The following is a 21,433-nucleotide window of genomic DNA, read 5'->3' as shown; positions in this document are numbered from 1 at the left end:
TTCCTTTCTCCAGATGTTCAAACGCCAGCCGACCCAACTTCAGAAGGAGTTCTTTATCAGCCTCAGTCAGTTCCTCTGGTCTCTGCTTTCCTCCATACTTCTGCTTCTTCCTCTTTATCTGAACCCTCAGGAAGTGTGAGTAGAGGTCAGTCAGGGTTTTGGGCAGCTCTCCTCTCTGGTCTCTGGTCATCATGTCCTCCAGAACTATAGCAGTGATCCAGCAGAAAACTGGGATCAGACACATGATGTGGAGGCTCCTGGAGGCCTTGATGTGTGAGATGATTCTCTTGGACAGATCTTCATCACTGAACCTCCTCCTGAAGTACTCCTCCTTCTGGGAGTCAGTGAAGCCTCGTACTTCTGTGATCCTGTCAACACACGAGGGAGGAATCTGATGGGCTGCTGCAGGTCTGGAGGTGATCCAGATGAGAGCTGAGGGAAGCAGGTTCCCCTGGATGAGGTTCACCAGGAGCACGCCAACGGACGATACTTGTGTGACATCAGAGATGAGCTGATGCTTGTTGAAACCCAGTGAAAATCTGCTTTCATCCAGGCCATCAAAGATGAACAGAAGTTTCCAGACAGTCAGATCTTCTGCTCTGATCTTCTGTAATGTTGGATGGAAAACATGAAGCAGTGAGAGAAGACTGTGCTGCTCATCTCTGATCAAGTTCAGCTCCCTGTATGAGAGCGGAAGCACCAGACTGATGTCTTGGTTCTCCAAACCTTCTGCCCAGTCCAGACTGAACTTCTGCACTGAGAAGGTTTTTCCAACGCCGGCGACACCGTTGGTCAGAACCACTCTGATGTGTCTCTGTTGCTCAGATAAGACTTTGAAGAGGTCCTGGCACTTGATTGGAGTGTCCTGGATGTTCTTCTGGGAGGTTCTCTCAAGCTGTCTCACCTCATGTTGTGTGTCCACCTCCTCACTTTGTCCCTCAGTGATGTAGAGCTCAGTGTAGATCTTGTTCAGCAGGGTTCCACTTCCTGCTTCATGAGTTCCTTCAGTCACATGTTCACATCTTCTCTTCAGACTCATCTTATGACCTTCGATCACCTCCTGCAGATCACTTCCTGAACATAAGTAAACCAATGATTTCCATCTATAATAAATCATCAACACAACTCCAAATTCATGACATCACAAATTAAATCTCATATTGAACAGTTTTACTTTGTTTGGGCTTCATTTCAGCATCTCCAGATCTGCTTCCAGATTGTGAACAAGAGGACTCTCCTGGTGGAGCTGACTGGTCCCAGTTTGATAGGATGTGCTCCCCCCTCTCACTATGAAACACATCTCTATTAGTCCTTTGATTTATAGGATGAAAGAACCTGATCAAGACTCAATATTGTTCCAGCATTTATGTCTGAATTCATCTTTCAGTTTAAACCTGATTCTTGTTTCTAATCAACAATATTCTCATTAAGTCTGTAACTATATGACTGTCTGAGGTTTAAGTGTTAAACATCTCCAATAATAAACTCACAACCTGCTGCTGTTAATGTGACTAACAGCTGCCACACAAACACATCATCACGCTTTAGTTTTCTTACATTTGGCCTGAACTTCTGAAGGTTATTAGTCCACGTTTGGACCGGTCACTCTTCAGGGACACCCAGCTGGGCACTGTGGACTCTGCTCTGTCCTCGTCCATCCTGAGGAAACATCAGAAATAGTGATGAGACTGTGATGAAGGTAAATAATCTGGAGAGGTTGGAGTTAAATAATCCCAATTCACTGCATTTTTATCAAACAGGAACATTTCTAATCCCTGCAGTGAGAAAAGAACTGGCACCTTTTCCAGCCCCTCATCCTGCAGCACTGAATGTGCTCTAAAGTTCTTTCCAGAGCAAACGTCTCTGCACTTGCAGCAACATGTTGTAGTCATGGATCCGTGAGGAGAACCGGATACAGGAAACGCCCCCACTTTGATCCCAAAACCCAACTGGTGGCCAACGGTGGTCCGGCAACGACGGGGACGCTGGTCCATCGGGCCGACAACACTGGTTTTCCACAGGCCAACATGGTGAAAGGACTGTCTTCAGCTCAGCCACTAAATTATCTGGTGCTACATAAACATGCTAGTCAGGACTTTTTAACTCCCCTCATTTGTTCCCCTCTTCAATTATTTCTATGATCCAAGTCCTCAAAGATCACTGCTCTATTTAAAATAGATGAAAGAAATGACACCCACTCCTGCATTTCTTTCACAGTGGTTCCACAACATAGAACAATAAACCACTGTGAGAAAACGTGCAACATGAACCCAAAATCCTGTTGGTGTCCTGTGATCCTGTGTTGATTTATTTAATTATTTTTAAAGTTAATTGTCTTAAATAATACCAAAATATCCAGCTGTAACCTGGACTGTTGAACAACTCTAATAACTTTAGGAGCTTTTCACCTGTCACAAAATGTCGCGCTTCCTGCTTCGTCTGAAGAGAATAGTTTCACTTTCAAAACCTAATCAACAGCTTCATGGCGTATATATTACTACCATTAAAGCATTCTGGGAGGGTTTAAAGTTCTTTTAGAATCAGTAGCAAAGAGCAGAAAAATAAACTAAACTTCACTTAGAAAGACTATTCAACTATAACTAAAGCCAGACTATAAGAATGTTAAATAAGACCTATTCATTTATAATGTATAACGATGTTTTGTGCTAAAACTAAATATGAAGTCTTGTTGAATCAAATCTTGATTTTATCTCCAAACACAACTGTCAATTCTTTTCAATAATGCTCTTCGTTTCCACTCACCTTGTCGGTCTTCAGTCTTCCTGCTTAGTCTGAAAGGAATACTTTTAAAAACTGGTTTGTTGGGTTCCCAGTTTCTGGGACCGTTGTTGCTGGTGTCTACCTGCAGGGGGCGTGAAGGAGCCGCTCATCAGCCACAGCTGGCCCCGCAGACACACGCACCTGCGGTCTCTCTTCAATCTCCCGTTAGATTTAAGGACAGAACTCCCGTCTGCCAGCGGCGGAGGGTTTTCGTCCTCATCGCCAAACCCTGACTTCTGTGGCTTGACTACTTTTGAGAGTTTTCCTCGCGGACTTGTTTTGGACTCTCTCGAGGTCTCTCCGCCTCTCTGTGAACGCGGACCGAACTGTTCTTGTTCACTTTGAAATAAAGACGCTTTTCGGACACCATTCTCCACCATTATTCAACCTGGTTAACTAAATAAGATTTATGATGCTTGACAGATTTGAAAGACTTGTAAAAGCAGCATATTTCTGCAGCCCTGGAGTCCAGGAGGAGCAGCAGAGGTCAGAATGTGTCGGAGCGCGTTTAACTATTGTCTGCAGTTCCACGTGTGTCCACCTGGTGGCGGTAAAGCACCACGTGATATTTCTCCTTTTTGGAACTTCTTCAGCTGCGTTGAGCTTTAAATCTTCACCTGTCGCTCCCTTTAAGCTCTAAACTTTGCGGTTCTGTGTGTAGTTTGTTGGTTTAAATATTTTTGATGAACTCTGATGACGACTGAAACTGTCAATGACCAATAGAAAGTTCGTCCATTGTTCTACTGTGTCACACATTTTCATTATTTATTGTCATTTTTGGGTCTAAACTGGACCAGTTCTGTGAGCTGTTTTGCTTTTTCTGTGGACCAGATGTTCCAGGCAGGTTCCATCATCGGACACAGACGGAGACAGGTCACGTGACAACAGTCAGCCTTTAGTTCTTTATTACAGGAGGATCTGGTTTATATACAGACACGTATCTGCAAAATACTAAAAAGTCTATGAACCCAAAGTACTAAAAAGTCTACATCCACGCACACGTGTGTATTAAGTGTTTATACACACGTGTGCGCGTACGTGCACACTGTATATTCATCTAATAACTGTTAGTTTCTAAAACAGCAAAGTAGAGTCACTGAGGCACGGCTTCACCTCCTTTACACCGAGGTTTCCCTGAGCAGGTGTGATGAACTGTTGCAGAAGGAAAAGCATGGAACATGTTAATAACCGGACACAACAACACTCAGGTTTATTGTCTGACGGCATCAGTGTCTCTGGTTGCATCTGTCTGAGGAGCATTGTGAAACCAGGAGCAGTGTAAATGAGGGGGGGGGCAGTGAGTGGATGCTGCATTCATCAAACACACAATAGTCAGAAGAGAAGAAGGAAGAACAGAAGCCCGTGTTCCTCAGTGTTGGTGTGGAGACGCCTGTTTGGAGGAGCAGGAAGCAGGCTGGACTCTTCCAGCTGGCTTTAATGCCACTTCTCTTCTGAGAACCTCCCAGCAGCTTTCTCTCCACCATCTTTTTACGCTGAAGGGTTTTGATCATTTCAGGTCAGATGTTCTTGGACTGAGGTTAAACATGTTTGTTCTTGTGCTCGGAGCGAACCGACGATCCTCTAAAGTCAGGCATCCTAAAGGTGGATGTTTTCTGAGGCCTGGAGGCTTTAAAGTGGCGCTTTTACCCACTTGTCCTCGTTCTGTTGGAAACTTGATCCAAAAACCTTTTCTGGAGCTTCATGTTCTGCTTTTTTGAAGGAATGAAATGGTTTCATCAGCGCTGCCGGGGGCTGAGCAGGCTTCATAAATCTGAAGCTCTGAGATCCTTTAAAGATCTCCTGGAATCAGCAGATGGGGGTTTGATCAAAAACTGTAAGAATCAGTCAAGCTATCAAATCTTGACTCAGTCCAAGCGTGAACCAGTCCATCCAGAGCTGATTATGGCTCAGCCAGGAGGACAGCACGGCCTGGGGGGGTTCATATGGAGCAGGCACACTCTGGCTCTATTGCTACTGAAAACAGCCCTTCAGCACAGCAGCCTGGAATACAGTTCTGGAGAACACCTGTTCCCAACAGAACCTGTTTAAAACGGGACCAGTAAAGATGCCCGGCGTGACCACGACCACGGGGAGAGAGGGGGGGGGGCAGAGACAGACGGTAACGCCGCTGCCCCCCGATTCACCTGGAAACAACAAAAACCCCAGCAGCTTGGACCCAATATGGCAGCGTGTTCCTCAGAAACGCTCCTCAAACTCTCCCCACAGCTTCATTGCTAAACAGGATTTGGTTTTTTTGTCCGAGCTAAATGGAAAGTGTTTGTCCTTTGGTGGTCCAACAGGACCACGATTTGGATGGATGGATGATTTGATGTTATTGAGAATAAAAACAGCTGAAAATGGAAGCAGAGATGTTTCAGAGCACCAGAGTTCAGAAAGAGTTTCTAATCAAACACCGCCTGTTGGGAATGATGAATGGATGCATTTTTATCTAATTTAGACTAATTTTAACATCCTTTATGCCAGTTCCATAGAGCATGCGCACACACACACACTAGCAAAGATGATATCCAAACAGCCAAATAAATGGGAGTCAAAAGAAATCATTTAAAGCTCATATGTCAAGGTCGAGGGTTTTCTATGGCCCCCGGGATGATATTGATTTATTATTAGAACCGGCCCGCAGGCCGCAGATGTTTTACACAGGCCAATACTACATTTCCCACAATGCAACGGTGACAGTCTGAGCGGGAGGTGGCTTCATTTCATTATTTCTCAGTAGTCATTAGCATAACAGCAAAAGTTAACGTTCAGATACCCATAAAATGGCAAAAGGGAAGGTGGACACTGAGAACCGGGGGTTCAAACAAGGTGGGAGTGGGAGCACATGTTCACGGAGGCAGCTGGGAAACCTGGGTGTCTTCTGTGTGGAGAAAGGGTGGCGGTAATGAAAGAATATCATCTGAGATGCCATCATGAAGCTAAACACGCGGACAAAGACAAGAATATGGAACAAAAGCTACAGAAGGTTGAGGAATTAAAACCAGGCCTCAAATCTGGACAGGCTCTGTTCAGAAAAGCCAAATCTCAAAGCGAGGCTGCTGTCAAGGCCAGTTTGATTCTGGCAGAAGAGATCGCTCAATCAGCCCGGCCATTTCCAGAGGGGGATTCCATCAAACACTGCATGCTTAAAGTTTGTGAGCAAGTTTGCCCAGACAAAAGGCGACTCTTTTAAAACGGGAGCCTGAGCAGAAACACCATTGTTGTCCCTCAATCTAAAAGAGCAGCTGGAGAAAAAGGGGAAAGATTTCATGGCATCTTCCCTGGCTGTGGATGAGAGCAGCGACATTAGAGGGGACTCCAGCCTCAACGTGACAGAGGAGTTCCTGGCGTTACGTCCTGTGCAGGGCACAACCACAGGACAGGATTTGTATGAAGAGGTGTCAAGATGTGGAAATGAGATGGAGCTGCCTCGGGAAAAACTGGTGGGTTGGACAACAGACGGAGCAGCTGCCATGTGTGGACACAGGAGTGGACTGGTGGCCAAGATACGGGAGAAGACGCAGGAGGAAAACGTTACGGCTGAACTGACAGCTCATCATTGCATCATACACCTGGAATCGTTGTGTGCTGAAGCCCTGAACATGGAACATGGAATGTTCACCATCACGCACGCAGGGAACTTTATCAGAGCCAAAGGTTTAATTCAGCGCCAGTTCAAGGCGTTTCTGAGCCAGTGGCAAACGCAGCGTGGTGATTTGCCCCATCACACTGAGGTGCGATGGCTAAGCCAGGGAAAGGTGCTGCAAAGATGTTTCCAGCTTCCTGAGGAGATCGGATGTTCTTGGACAGCAAAGGGAAAGACACAACTCAGCTCCCAGACCAAAGGTTCTTGTGTGAAACGGCTTTTCTGTGGGACATTCCGAGTCATCTGAATGCAATGAAGCTGCAGCTGCAGGGTCGGGGTGGTGTCCCCTCTGATATGTACAGTACAGTGAAGGCCTTTAGAACCAAACGCACTCTGTGGGAGGCACAGATGCACAAAGGAAGCTTGAGCCACTTTCCCAGCTGCCAGACCCTGAAAGAGAAGCTCTCTACCAGCGTGTTCCCGAGCACAGTTTGCTGATTAAATGAGTGTTCTCGCCGCTGACTTCCCACGCCGAGTCACTGACTTAAAAGCACCAAAAAGCAGGTTTGAACTGCTCAGCCGTCCGTTTGAGGTTGAGGTGGAAAGCTCAGCACCAAAGCTCCAAATGGAGGTGATTGAGCTCCAATGCAGTGATGCCCTGAAGGCAACACATGGGGCAGTGGGTGCTGCGGAGTTTGCCCGTTTCCTCCCCGACACACATCCAGGCTGCTCCAACGTTGCCTGTGTTGGGCAGCACAGACCTGCGGGAACAACTGCTTTCTTTGATGAAGCTGAACAAAACATCACACAGAAGTGGACTTCCTGCTGAACACCTTCACTCAATTGGGAGGAGTTCCTCAGCTCAGAGCCGGACCCCCAACATTGATGAACTCGTCCAAAAGATGAGACACCACCAAGTATCAGCCTCAAACAAGTGAACATTAAGCTGCAATAACACATTTACAATTATTACTCAGCTCAAGTTTAAAAGTTAAAGGTAAATATTTTTCACTGCACATGTGCCTTTTCCTTGAAGAAAGTGTTGTTTTTGCTTCATAGATTTTTGCACTTTATGTTATTGTATTTCAATCCAATTATGTTCTAAAAATATTTCAGCTGAGTGAATGATAGAAAATTGCTGTTATAATTTTTTTCTTTGAAGTAAATTTAGCCCACTTTTGCGAAATGAGAAAATCTACTGATGGTGCCTTGAATAATACCGCTTCATTCATTTAATGTTCATGTTATGGGGATTTTATAGAAAGCAAATTTGTCTTTTGTGCCTCTTGAAAATTAAAAATGACTGACAGAGCCATAAGAAACTATTGCTTTATTTATCTGATCATATTGTAAAATATTTGTTAGGTTTTCAGTTGGCTCAGTTTGGTTCACTAGACCAGGGTTCACCAACACGTTGCCCGCGGGCACCCGGTCGCCCGTCAGAACCACCTGAGTCGCCCACCGGCCTGTTCTAAAAATAGCTCAAATAGCACCACTGACCAATGAGCTGCATCTAATTTATTTTGTTTGCTATTCTTGTTTAAATCACACTGACACATAAACTGGAAATAACAATATATTAAAAAAAACTTTAAAAAATGTTTAATGAACTATGACCTAGTATAGTTCAAAGGTCAGTATGATGCGCATGACCAAAACGTAGCGTCTACGCAGATCGCTACGACCAAACAGCCTAGCGGGCGCAGCCAAAACGAGGAGATGACTGACCCATAAAAAGATGGCAGAAAAAAGAAAGAAGACAGATCATTTTCACCATGAAAGTTTCTTTCTCCACAAGAGAAGAACTTCTCACACTACTGCCCCTAAAGACAACTACGAGGGGAGTTGACATATATAACGAGGGCAGTTGACATATATAACGAGGGCAGTTGACATATATAACGAGGGCAGTTGACACATATAACGTGGTGAAGGAGTTTTTGGTGGAGAAAAAAGTGCCGCTGGAAAAGCTGGTATCAGTGACACAGGTCTTTGCAAAAGCCAACTCAAGGCGGCAGATTCCTGAATTGAAAACAATATCTAAAGAACTCAAGTATCATACTAACAACACTAATATTCCATCTGTCTATCCCCAACTGAATTAACTCCACACCTATCTCATCAGATTATTTGTAACAGAATAAGCAGATAACGTAGCATTTCCCTGTTCATATCTGCTACTTGCAATTTAGAAAGCGGGATTATGGGGTTACTGGAAATGTCTCTTTATTGAATAGGGACATAGAAAACTTTATTTTGTGGGTGTGTAATTTATCTATTGTATTGATTTGTCCTTAAAGTCTAATGGTGGCCAGCAAGGCTGCTGGACTCGTTCAGCCCCAGAGGTTTCACACACTGGGCCCCTGGGCCCGGGACCCCTGGGCTCCCCCCTGGGCCCTGGACTTATCTCCATACACTGCATAAATGGCTGATGCTAATGCACTTTGATGCACTAATGCACTTAAACTTTGAATTTTCAGGTTCCAGTTCAGATGATGAATATTGAGAAGAGATTTGAAACCTATCGTGACCAGATGTTTAACACATCGGTCCTTCACCTCCCATTTAACAGCTCTCACTCCATGTTGCTGCTGTTGCCGGACGACATGGCAAAACTGGAGAATGCAATTTCTGCCGCTCATGTTACCAAATGGCTGAAATGGATGAAACACAGGTGTGGAATTGCATCACATATAAAGAGCCTTAAAAAAGAAACATTTGCCTTGTAGAGTCTCACTTTATTCATCCTTAGAATGTTTCTGAATCCACTCTTAAAATAAAATAGGTGGCTGAATAGCACAATTTTAATCTGGTTTGATACAACAAACACTGGATGATCTCAGCTGAAGATCCTGGAGCTGGCATATGTATTTACCCACGTATAATGCTGCCTGCTAAAGTATAACCGCACAGAGAGGCCTGCAAACACGTGCAACGCTATTGTGGAACGACGGGGGCGCACAGTCCAGGAAGGCCAGATGAATGTGACGTAATCATCTGTGTGGTTGAGAATGCCTTCAGTTCTCTTGTTAGAATCTTGACCCAGGTGTCGTCCACATATCTAAACCAGTGGCTTGGGCCGGTTCCTGTGAAGGATGTCGGGCTCGGGTTTCAACCTTCTCCCAGTATACTGTAGACTGGCAACTATGGGAGATACTGGTGAGCCCGTTGCACCACCATGGTTCTGCCTGTAGAGGCCTTCTCTGTACTGGAGGTAGTGGGTCAGTAACTGGGAGTTGATGGTTGGGATCAACTTGAGCTCTGCTGGCAGCTCTACCAAAGTTTAAATGTTTTCCATATGAATCCAATTCTGCTAATGTGGTGGCGCTTCTTCGTGTCAGGGCAGACTCGTGCGCGGGGCTCGTGCACATGAGGGTTAGGCTGGTTTGATGCAAGTCACGCATGGGCCGGCCCCTCTCAAACTGTAGCCTAACTCGGCCTTGCTCACACCCTGATGATTGGCGGGGGCGTGAGCCCCTCACCTGTGCTAGTCTGGGCTGGGGAGGGGGCGAGGCAGAACTTTCCTCTTTCTCCATGAGGCTGGAGCAGCGAACGGATCTGTTCATGACTGTTAGAGTGTGTGTGGTCATGGCAGTGGCTTTTTTGTTGTTTCTGCTTCAGGCTGCAGAAGATGGGGTGCTGCTGTAGTAAGACTGACGAGTGGAGAGACAGCGACAGCGACAGCGAAAGCATCAGCGACATCGACAGTGACATCAGCAGTCTGTCAGACATCCTGCCCTACAGTGGATGGAGGACGGTGATGGTGGAGCACAGGCAGCACACCACCGCAGGAACCCAGCATGCATGGTCGGATGCAGATCTTAAAGGAGACAGCAGATGTAAGGAGGAACCTGAGGTTCTTAGGAACCCAACACGTGGTGTCGGGCCCACCCTTGAATCACATCCCTGTGTGGCGTTGGACAGACTGAGCACAGGCGGAGAGGAAAACACTCCAGATGGGTCAAAGCCGTCCAAACCGGTCCAGTCAACTCTTGTTGAGCCGCTGTCCGTTGCCTTCATGGTGACTGAGGCATCAGGTGACCATCAGAGGCCGAAGGTAGATCCAAAACCCCAACGCAATGATAAGGGCGGCGAGGAGTTACATGTGTTAACGACGGCTCCGCCTCAGGCCTTCAAAACAACGACCCGCAGCTTCGGCTGCATGTGCGACATTGATGCTGATGACCTTGAGCAAGAGCAGAGCCAGTGTGCAACAGCAGGAGCAACAGATGAGTCCATCCACTGTGCTGCAAACCAGGTTATTAACACCTCCTCGTGGACCAGACCCTGGTTCATTCCACACACCCCCTCCTGGACCAGACCCTGGTTCATTCCACACACCCCCTCCTGGACCAGACCCTGGTTCATTCCAAACACCTCCTCCTGGACCAGACCCTGGTTCATTCCAAACACCTCCTCGTGGACCAGACCCTGGATTATTCCACACACCTCCTCCTGGACCAGACTCTGGTTCATTCCAAACACCTCCTCCTGGACCAGACCCTGGTTCATTGCAAACACCTCCTCATGGACCAGACAGTGGTTCATTCCAAACACCTCCTCCTGGACCAGACCCTGGTTCATTGCAAACACCTCCTCCTGGACCAGACGCTCCACCAAACGTCTCCCAGCATCTCCACGTCCTACCACAGTCACTGTGCACTGTTAGTAACAATGCGTGGACGTCTCCTGCTTCTGTGGCTGACAATTGATCATCTCTGGCCAATCTATGATGTTCAGAGTTCTCTTTTCGTGGTCATTTAAATAGATAAATCTAAATGTACATGCACCATATGTCCAGCAGGTGGCAGTGTTGGTTTTTATAAAGTAGTTCCAGATTTCCTACCGTGCAGGATACTGCAAACAGAAATGATCTGAATGGTCTTCAAAAGATCACAGCTTATATGGGTAGAGATTTCCCTCTCCTCATCCCTCTCTGTGTCTTACTCACCATCATTGTTCACCTCTGAAACAAGCCTCCAAAATCAATTTGTCACTTTCCTTTATTTCTTTATTTACACATCACCATTTTACAGGAATATTATTACAATTACTTTGTTAAAGCCATATTTCAATGTACAGTTTTGCATGAAAATATACAAAAATAAAGTTGGATCTGTTGTATATCTGCCTCCTTTTGTCTCGCTGTTAGGAAACGGTGCCTGATTTCCTGTTGCGCTTTGCTCGACTTGTGGCTGAAAAGCAGATAAACTCAAAGTGTTTGCTCTGGTCCATGTTGGGGAAGGGCGGGGGGCCTGCGTGGAGCCTCTTGATGAAGTGGACCTCTCTTTGGTTCTGCCTTGTCCTGGAGGCTTTGATGGGCCTCCCTTTCCGACTGAAGGCAACGTACCAGCCTTCAACCTTAGCATTCTGCAGAGCTGTGTAATTGTTTTCCAGCACTATCTCTGAGAAGATGCACTCCCTGCTCCGACCGTTGCGCTGGAACACAGAAAGCTTCTCCATTAATCCATTAACTGTCCCATCTGGACATTACAGACGGGAGACAGCTAAAGACGTGTTTCTGAGCTACAGCAACTAGTGGAGCAGGTAACAGGGCCCCTTTTGAGAACCCCCAAATGTCCGCGTAGCAGCTGTAACGGTACGTGAGTAGTGACGGTACCACCAGCTCAGCTAAAAGGAGGCTACAGGTTCAAACACAGACATGTTTTGGTTCTGAATTTTGATAGTTGATCCCACTCCAAACACTGGCTGCCAGTGAGGATGGATGCAGGTTCCATGCCTCTGATGTCTTCACTGACATGAAACAGGTGAACATCAACCCTACTGAAATGTTCAGGTGAGGGGCCTAATGTCAAATGTGCTCATTATCAGTGTTTTCTACAGCAAATGTGTGTGTATGTGAGAGAGAGAATAATTATTACATTGTTATCATTTAAATGCATTTGTATGTTTAGCACCTAAGTGCATGGAGAAGAAACAGTGTTTTTCACCTCTCTTGATTTAGTACACTTGTCCAGAGCACCAGATTTACTGTGAGGTTGTTATCTGAAACCCTAAAAGCATCTTGGGAGAAGGTGAAAATTCCACATGGATAATGAGCTGATGTGAATAAAGGAAGGAGATTTGCAGGGGAGCAGCAGAGCGACGGAGGGTGTTCCAGAGTGAACTGCTGCTCGCTCTCCCTTGCAAGGTACCTGTGTTTGTGTCTTTTGTTGATTCACGCAGGGTTTTGCTGGGTTGCTCTGTTTCAACTCTAATATCCAGCCTGGAAGTAACAAATGCTGGACTAACTTTTCAGCATCACGGTGGGTCAGTAGCTTCCTGATCTTTCTGAGGTGAAAAAAGGCACTTCTAGAGACTAATTTAATGTGTGAGTTGAAGGAGAGATTTTGGTCAAAAGTTACTCCTAGATTCCTCACAGAGAGACTAGATGTTAATGAGATACCATCTAGAGTGATCATGTGATCTAATCTATCTCTGAGAAGTTCAGGACCAAACACCATGACCTCAGTTTTTCCTGGGTTAAGGAGGAGGAAATTTGAAGACATCCAGGACTTTATGTCTTTAAGACAGGTCTGGAGCTTCACTAACTTCTCTGTCTCCTTGGGTTTCATGGATAAATAAAGCTGAGTGTCATCAGCATAACAATGAACATTTATCCCATGCTGCCGAATAATGTTCCCTAAGGGAAGCATGTACAAGGTGAAGAGGATTGGTCCAAGTACAGAACCTTGAGGAACCCCATGGCTAACCCTACTGTATGAGGAGGGAACACCATGGACATGGGCAAACTGGTATCTATCAGATAAATATGATCTAAACCAGTCTAGTGCTGTCCCTTTAATCCCAATCACATGTTCCAGTTTCTGTAACAAGATGCTGTGATCAACTGGATCAAAAGCAGCACTGAGGTCCAGCAGAACCAGAATAGAGACCAGTCCATGATCGGAAGCTATGAGAAGATCATTAGTGACTTTAAGAAGTGCTGTTTCTGTACTGTGATGAGCTCTCAAGCCTGACTGAAACATCTCAAACAGGCTGTTCCTCTGCAGGTGCTCCAGTAGCTGAGTCACCACCACCTTCTCTAGAACTTTAGAGATAAAAGGAAGGTTGGATATCGGCCTATAATTTGATAATACGTCAGGATCCAGTGATGTTTTTTTAAGCAACGGCTTAATCACTGCCACCTTGTAGGACCGGGGTACATAACCTGTCACTAAAGAACCATTGATCTGGTCCAGGATAGATCTGCCTATCAATGGTAAAACATCCTTCAACAGGTGTGTTTGGATGGGATCTAAAAGACACGTGGTGGTCTTGGATTTCTGAATTAGCGATGACGCCTCAGAAAAATATATAGGGGTGAAGGAGCTTAAGGGCTCGTTGGAGAACCTGTATGTTCCCACAGTCAGCACATCTGGTGATGATCCAGTTGTTGGGATGGCCTGCTTAGCTTTCTCTCTGATAGCTAGAACTTTATCAGTGAAGAAGCTCATGAAGTCTTCACCACTAAGGGAAGAAGGGATACGTGGATCTAAAACACTGTGACTCTTAGTTAATTTGGCCACAGTGCTGAAAAGAAACCTGGGGTTGCTCTTATTTTCCTCAATTAAAGAAGAAAAATAAGCTGTTCTAGCCTTGCGAAGGGCCTTTTTGTAAACTACTAGACAGTCTTTCCAGGCTACATGATAGCTGTCTATTTTACAAGAATGCCACTTCCTTTCCAGTCTTCGCACTTTCTGCTTGAGGGTCCTGATATGTGAATTATACCAGGGGGCACACCTCCTCTGATTTACTATTTTCTTTTTCAGGGGGGCAACAGAATCAAGCGTGATTCTCAGTGAGGTTGCTGCACCTTCAGCAATAGAGTCAACCTCAGCAGGGCTAAGATTATAATGACTGATCCCTGGGGAAAGACACGGTGGTCCTGGGATCAGCACAGGGATCACTTCCTTAAACTTAGCTACAGCATTATCTGAAAGACATCTGCTATAGTAAGACTTTGTTCTGAGCATAGAAGAATCCTTAATCATAAATGTGAAAGTGATCAATGAATGATCTGACAGGAGGGGGTTCTGAGGGAACACTGACGCATGTTCTACCTCAACACCATAAGTCAGGACTAGATCTAAGGTGTGGTTGAAGCTATGAGTTGGTTGGTTTATCTGCTGGAGGAAACCAACTGACTGAGTAATGAAATGAAGCCATTTCTAAAGCTGTCATTTATAACGTCCATATGGATATTAAAGTCTCCAATGATAATGACTTTGTCCGTTCTAACGACCAAGTCAGATAAGAAATCAGAGAACTCAGACAGGAACTCTGAATGTGGCCCAGCAGGGGGCCGATATACAACTACAAACAGAAGTGGCTTTTTTGTCTTCCAGCTCAGATGAGTGATGCCAAGAGTCAGGCTTTCAAATGAACTGGAGCCATGTTTTGGTCTAGAATTAATTAATAACTTGGAGTGATAGATTTCTGCCACTCCCCCTCCTCGACCAGTAACACGTGGAATATGAGAATTAAGATGGGTAGGAGGAGTAGATTCATTTAAGCTCACATACTCCTCCTCCTGAAGCCAGGTCCCAGTAAGACAAAATAAATCAATGTGATGATCCGCTATCAGGTCGTGCACTAACAGGGATTTACACAAAAGAGATCTAATATTTAACAGTCCACACTTAATTGTGATATTAGTTTCTCCAACTTGTACTTTGGTATTAATTTTAATAAGATTATGGTGATTGACCGCTCCCCTGCTCTGTGCTTGGGGAACTTTTAACCGTGGAACAGAGACTACCTCTATAGTGTTAAATATGTTATTGTTGGTGAATGAGGGTTCTATGGAAGCAGCAGAGAGGTGTGTAAGACTACACCTCTGCATCCTGGTCTGGACCCTGGATTGTCAGGTCACTTTGGGTCTAAAAATTAGCCAAATTACTAGAAATGAGAGAGGCACCATCCCGTGTGGGATGGACACCGTCTCTCCTGATCAGACCAGGTTTTCCCCAAAAAGTGTTCCAACTGTCTAAAGGCCACCTGGTTATCGGGGCACCACCGTGACAGCGACGACATGCGGCTAAACATCTCCTCGCTGGCCAGATTGGGGAGGGGACCAGAGAATGCAACGGAGTCCCACATCGTTTTTGCGTAGTTACACACCGACTCCAAGTTAATTTTAGTGACCTCCGACTGACGAAGCCGGGTGTCGTTGGCTCCGACGTGAATAATAACTTTACCAAATTTACGTTTACGTCTCGCCAGCAGCCGTAAATTTGCTTCTATGTCGCCCGCTCTGGCCCCCGGAATGCTCTTAACTATGGTCGCTGGAGTCGGCTTCACGTAGCGCAAAACAGAGTCGCCAATTACCAGGGTCGGTTTCTCAGCGGGTGTGTCGCCGAGTGGGGAAAAGCGGTTAGCCACAGGAAGCGGGTGGTGGGGCACCGTGGGCCTTTGTTTGGGCTCCGCTTCCTACGAACCGTCTCCCAGCCGCCCTGGCTAGCCAGCTGCTGCCGGGGGACCGCTAGCTGAAGCTACGCTAGGCGGCTCCGCAGCAGCTAGCTGAAGCTACGCTAGGCGGCTCCGCAGCAGCTAGCTGAAGCTACGCTAGGCGGCTCCGCAGCAGCTAGCTGAAGCTACGCTAGGCGGCTCCGCAGCAGCTAGCTGAAGCTACGCTAGGCGGCTCCGCAGCAGCTAGCTTCTCCTGGCTACCTGACGCAACTCCAGCTAACTCCAAACTGCGGAACCGCGTCTCAAGCTCGCTAAGTCTCGTCTCCATAGCCATAAATAAACTACACTTTCTGCACCTATTCCCTTCGCTAAGGAAGAGGAGTAACTAAACATTTCACACGCTGAACAGACAAAGACACCGGGTGAAACAGACGGTGAGGCCATGCTAACGCTAATAATCGGCGAAGCCCGGTATTTGTTTAATATGGGTTGTTTCTCACTGTTGTTATCGGGTGACTAGAATGTCCCAAGTGTTCAAATTTTAAGTAAAGTGAATACAACACACCAAGTGTTCAATATTAAGTGAATACAACACACCGTGCACAATGCAACCAACGAACGATTGAGAAGACAGGAAGTAAAATGGAGACTCAACGGCTAACTCTTGGTTATTGATGTGGCGGTTGGCTCCTGTCCGTCACCTCATGGTTGTGTCTGTTCCCCAGGAAATACAGTGTTTATATTCCCAAATTCTCCATCAAAACATCATACTCACTGAAGACTGTGTTGACTGAAATGGGGATGGTAGACATGTTTGGTGACAGAGCAGACTTGAGTGGTATTGCAGAGGGGCAACAACTGGCAGTCTCAGAGGTAAAGATGTAAAACAGGAACAGCATCAACAATGAGCACAGATTTCTTTATGACAATTAATTATGTCTGGTATTTCTTGTAGGTTGTCCATCAAGCTACCCTGGATGTCGATGAGGCTGGAGCCACTGCCGCAGCTGCTACAGGCATCACAATAACACTTCACTCCTATAATTATGTTCCAGTCCTGAAGTTCAATCGTCCCTTCATGGTTATCATCACTGACCACAGCTCAGATAATATCCTCTTCATGGGCAAGATTACCAACCCAAACATCTGATGCACTAAATGCCTGTTTTGCTCAATAAGAATTGCATCACATATAAAGAGCCTTAAAAAAGAAATATTTGCCTTGTAGAGTCTCACTTTATTAGAATGTTTCTGAATCAGCTCTAAAAATAAAATAGGTGGCTGAATAGCACAATTTTAATCTGGTTTGAGACGGGGCTCCCGCTGTGAGCGGCCGACTACAGACGGGGCTCCCGCTGTGAGCGGCCCACTACAGACGGGGCTCCCGCTAGGAGCGGCCGACTACAGACGGGGCTCCCGCTGTGAGCGGCCCACTACAGACGGGGCTCCCGCTAGGAGCGGCCGACTAAAGACGGGACTCCCGCTGTGAGCGGCCCACTACAGACGGGGCTCCCGCTGTGAGCGGCCGACTAAAGACGGGACTCCCGCTGTGAGCGGCCGACTACAGACGGGGCTCCCGCTGTGAGCGGCCCACTACAGACGGGGCTCCCGCTGTGAGCGGCCCACTACAGACGGGGCCCCCGCTGTGAGCGGCCCACTACAGACGGGGCTCCCGCTGTGAGCGGCCGACTACAGACGGGGCTCCCACTAGGAGCGGCCGACTACAGACGGGGCTCCCGCTGTGAGCGGCCCACTACAGACGGGGCTCCCGCTGTGAGCGGCCCACTACAGACGGGACTCCCGCTATGAGCGGCCCACTACAGACGGGGCTCCCGCTATGAGCGGCCCACTACAGACGGGGCTCCCGCTATGAGCGGCCGACTACAGACGGGGCGGCCCACTACAGACGGGGCTCCCGCTATGAGCGGCCGACTACAGACGGGGCGGCCCACTACAGACGGGGCTCTCGCTGTGAGCGGCCCACTACAGACGGGGCTCCCGCTATGAGCGGCCCACTACAGACGGGACTCCCGCTATGAGCGGCCCACTACAGACGGGGCTCCCGCTGTGAGCGGCCCACTACAGACGGGACTCCCGCTATGAGCGGCCCACTACAGACGGGGCTCCCGCTGTGAGCGGCCCACTACAGACGGGGCTCCCGCTGTGAGCGGCCGACTACAGACGGGGCGGCCCACTACAGACGGGGCCAGAGTGATGGGCTTTGAGCACGTGATGACTCCTGTGGTGAAGATCATCAACAGCATCCGCTCCAGAGCCAAACAGCTCAGAACATTCAAGGTTCTGTTGGAGGAGCTGCCAACTGAATATGGTGACCTCCTGCTACACACAGAAATCCGATGGCTCAGCAGGGGACGGATTTTGCTTCCTTTTTTGTCCCTTTTGAGTGAAATAAAAGAGTTCATGCAGTCCAGAGGGGAAGACACCGTGCTGCAATCAGGTCAGAGGGTTCAAACAGAGTCCTCAACCCAAAGTCTGATTTAAAAAGATCAAAAGTGGCGTAAATGTCTGGTCCTGACAGGAGAAGGATAACTGGAGCGGCATCGCTCGTACAGTAGACCGACTCTGCCTCTTCCTGGTCACCCCGGTGATGACCTTTGGCACCGTAATCATCTTTCTGAGGGGAATCTGTAACCAACCTCCTCATCTGCCCTTCAAAGGAGCCCCGCATGACTCCAGAGAGGAGAACCCACGCCTGCTGTGATGCACACACACAGCCAGGGCTTTTTCCATCGCCATCGTTTCTCTGGGGGAAATGTTGCATTTCTTTATCTTAATAACAACAAATCTTTAGTTTGTTCTGTAGGAGCTCCATATGTTTAGTGTCAAAGACTTCTTAGATTGTGTTCATTGCTGGCACATAAAGAAAAATGCTTTGATTTTACCAAAGTGACACAAACCCATCTCAACACTGTTTTTTATATCCTCTATATTATTTTGCGTCGTCTGTGTAACTGTTGTGCTTTATTTCTGCTGGCTTCTTTAATGTGATGTAAACCAGCCTGACATAATACCAGTTGAGTACTTTATTTTATGTTGCCAAAAGTTTAAAAACAGCCTGAAAGAATAAGAAATTGTGAAAATTCAGAACTGGAAGCGCGGACTGATACATTTTTAACAGCGGTCCTGCTTCAGCCCTCCGGGGTTTAATAACAAAATACGAAAAATACGAAAATTTTAATTTTGGAAACATTGTTGTCGGTTGTTCGACTTGCCGGCTTTTGCAAAATTGCTAAATACACGCTAGCATGCATGTTTTAAGCTATCGTAGCGGTATGTTTTACCATGCCCGCGCCCTATAATCCGGAGCGCCTGATGTATGTGTTAAATACAGAAATAGCACCCGTAACTGAGGCTGCACCTTTTAATACGGTGCGCCCTTTGGTCACGACCATACGGTATATAGAACATAGGGCACGTTTGTGCGTGATATCACTCCGCGTCTGCGCAACCACCACAACCTCCTATCTTTAGTATTGCTGCGCCAACTGCTGGTCTTTTGGGCTGAGGATAACGGTGATCTATATGTAGCTATATGTAGCTATAGCGTCATTGGCCTCCACTCCAGCCACTCCTGGTAGTTCCTCAAAAACACTGAGTTTCTAGTGGATGCACAATCTGTGGAAGCCAACATAGAAACTTCTGAAGAGCCAAAGTTCTCGCAACAAAAATATAGTCCCCAATTAGCTTGTTTTGTTATCACACGACCCCGTCCCCATTATCTTAAGAGAATATAAAAGAATGAGTGGAGACAGAAGAGAGAATGAGACGTTTTTGGCGCGTGTCGCTCTTGATTTAGTGTTTATTTTTGCAGTAAACTTAAAGGAGGCCTTTTCACTTTATGTTTGATTGCATTTAAGCTGATATTCCATTCTTGACATCTTTAAATTTACACTATTCATGGGAGATTTATTTGGTCATTTTGCTTCTTTTTATTTCCTATTTCCCACATTTATTCATAGTTTTTATTAGATTGCAATAAATCCTATAACATTGAACAGACTGACTGAAGTCAAATGAGCTGTGGTTCCCACCGATAGCCGTCATTCTGATGGGTTTTTGCTGGCTGCAGCTGAAATATTCCAGTGCTCCATGTCACAGAGACAGTAAATACTAAACCCTAAAGATTCTGAAGGCATGATGTAAAATAGTAACGTATAATACAGACATTTGAAGAGACAATTAAGAGAATGTTTCCATGCTTCTAAGAGTGGCCGAGGAGCCATTTAGAACTTTATAAAGATGCATTGTGTGATACCAGGAACTAATTTAACTTCAAGGCGAAGCTGCTTCTGCTTTGTCGACCATCGACTGATCTCCTGAAAGTCCACCAGCGGTTTTTAAAAACTGAATTTTTCATCTATGGAGGGAGTAGACGGCAGATGTTTCCACAGATGCTCTTCACCAGTGGTCAGTGAGTGATGCAGCAGATGAGCGGGAGGTGACTGGCTCCAACCAGCCATGTCTCAATGTCTCCAGCCCATAGTGTGGATTCTCTACGAGAGCAGACAGCAGCTTCACTCCTGAATCCTGCAGCTGGTTGTAACTCAGGTCCAGAACCCTCAGATGGGAGGGATTGGACCTCAGCGCCGAGGCCAGAGAGTCACAGCTGATCTCTGATAAACTGCAGCTCCTTAATCTAAATAAAGAAGGGAAACTTTTATAAGGTTATAAGTGAAACCAGTATTAATCAAATATAATCAAAGGCATGATCTGTAAATATTTAATTTAGTTAGAGCTTAAAAAATTATAGTAATATGTAATTACCACAATTCCAACGAGAGGTTGGAATTGTGGTAATAAAACTGCAGTTAATCAATCTGAAAAATGCAGGATGAGGTTATACGGTGCAGGTCTGCATGTTATCTGCGTCAGTACTAAACCTACGTTAGTTCTTAGTTGGGTCAGACCTGAATTCACGATATTCCAAGGAATTTTTTTAATGTGGTGCATCACAGCAGTGTTGAGAACAGCCTCACTTCACCATCTTAGCAGCTGGTATATAGGTAGAAAAATGAAGACTGACCCGAGACTCTCCAGTTTACAGTTTGGACTCTCCAGTCCAGAACAGAGCCGCTTCACTCCTGAATCCTGCAACGTGTTGTGGCTCAGGTCCAGAACCCTCAGATGGGAGGGATTGGACTTCAGAGCTGAGGCCACAGAATCACAGCTGGTCTCTGATAAACTGCAGCCCCATAGGCTAAAATAACAATTATTTTGAGAGAAGACAAATAAAAATCAACATGTACCAGAGCAAAACACAGCTTACAAGCAACAAACCTCTGGTCCTGCACCGGCTTATCTGCCGTATGTTCCTATTTTGGGTTCTTTCAGGGCGGTTGGACAAGATCTCCACCGTATGTAAAGTGTGTGTAGGTCAAAATACCTTCCAGGTTTGTGAGACCACATTTCTCAATAGCTCAACTCTTGTCAGGAGTTGGGACAAAGCGACCCACTCCTGATAGCTTGTGGGCGATGCTGCAGCGACCCTGCAATCCCTACACTCTCTGGTGAAACCAAATCAAAGGTTTTAGACACTGCTGGATGCTGGAAGGGTGGCTATAGTCTGGACGCATAGTTCCCCTGACTGCACATTTCTCCAACAATGATTGGCAGCTGGTGTCACTTGTTCTCCAG

At 46.4% G+C, this 21,433-nt stretch overlaps 1 protein-coding gene and 1 long non-coding RNA gene across 2 annotated transcripts; one reads left to right on the top strand and one right to left on the bottom strand.

Annotated features, from left to right (window-relative positions):
* Positions 1-1,243: 1,243 nt before the first annotated feature.
* On the bottom strand, positions 1,244-2,803 carry LOC115248535 (uncharacterized). Its single transcript, XR_003887366.1, has 3 exons — positions 2,764-2,803; positions 1,558-1,659; positions 1,244-1,287 (listed from the first exon to the last, which is right to left on the bottom strand). It is a non-coding gene; the product is annotated as an uncharacterized lncRNA (long non-coding RNA).
* Positions 2,804-15,722: 12,919 nt separating this feature from the next.
* LOC115248545 (serine protease inhibitor A3K-like) lies at positions 15,723-16,992 on the top strand. Its single transcript, XM_029832310.1, has 3 exons — positions 15,723-15,742; positions 16,504-16,651; positions 16,734-16,992. Exons 2-3 carry the CDS (start codon positions 16,574-16,576, stop codon positions 16,926-16,928), a joined length of 273 nt encoding a protein of 90 aa, XP_029688170.1. The 5' UTR covers positions 15,723-15,742; positions 16,504-16,573; the 3' UTR covers positions 16,929-16,992.
* The last annotated feature ends 4,441 nt before the right edge of the window (positions 16,993-21,433 follow it).

This window comes from Takifugu rubripes, unplaced genomic scaffold (genome assembly GCF_901000725.2).
Source record: "Takifugu rubripes unplaced genomic scaffold, fTakRub1.2, whole genome shotgun sequence".
NCBI lineage: Eukaryota > Metazoa > Chordata > Actinopteri > Tetraodontiformes > Tetraodontidae > Takifugu > Takifugu rubripes.
This window is presented reverse-complemented; position numbering and strand designations above follow the sequence as displayed.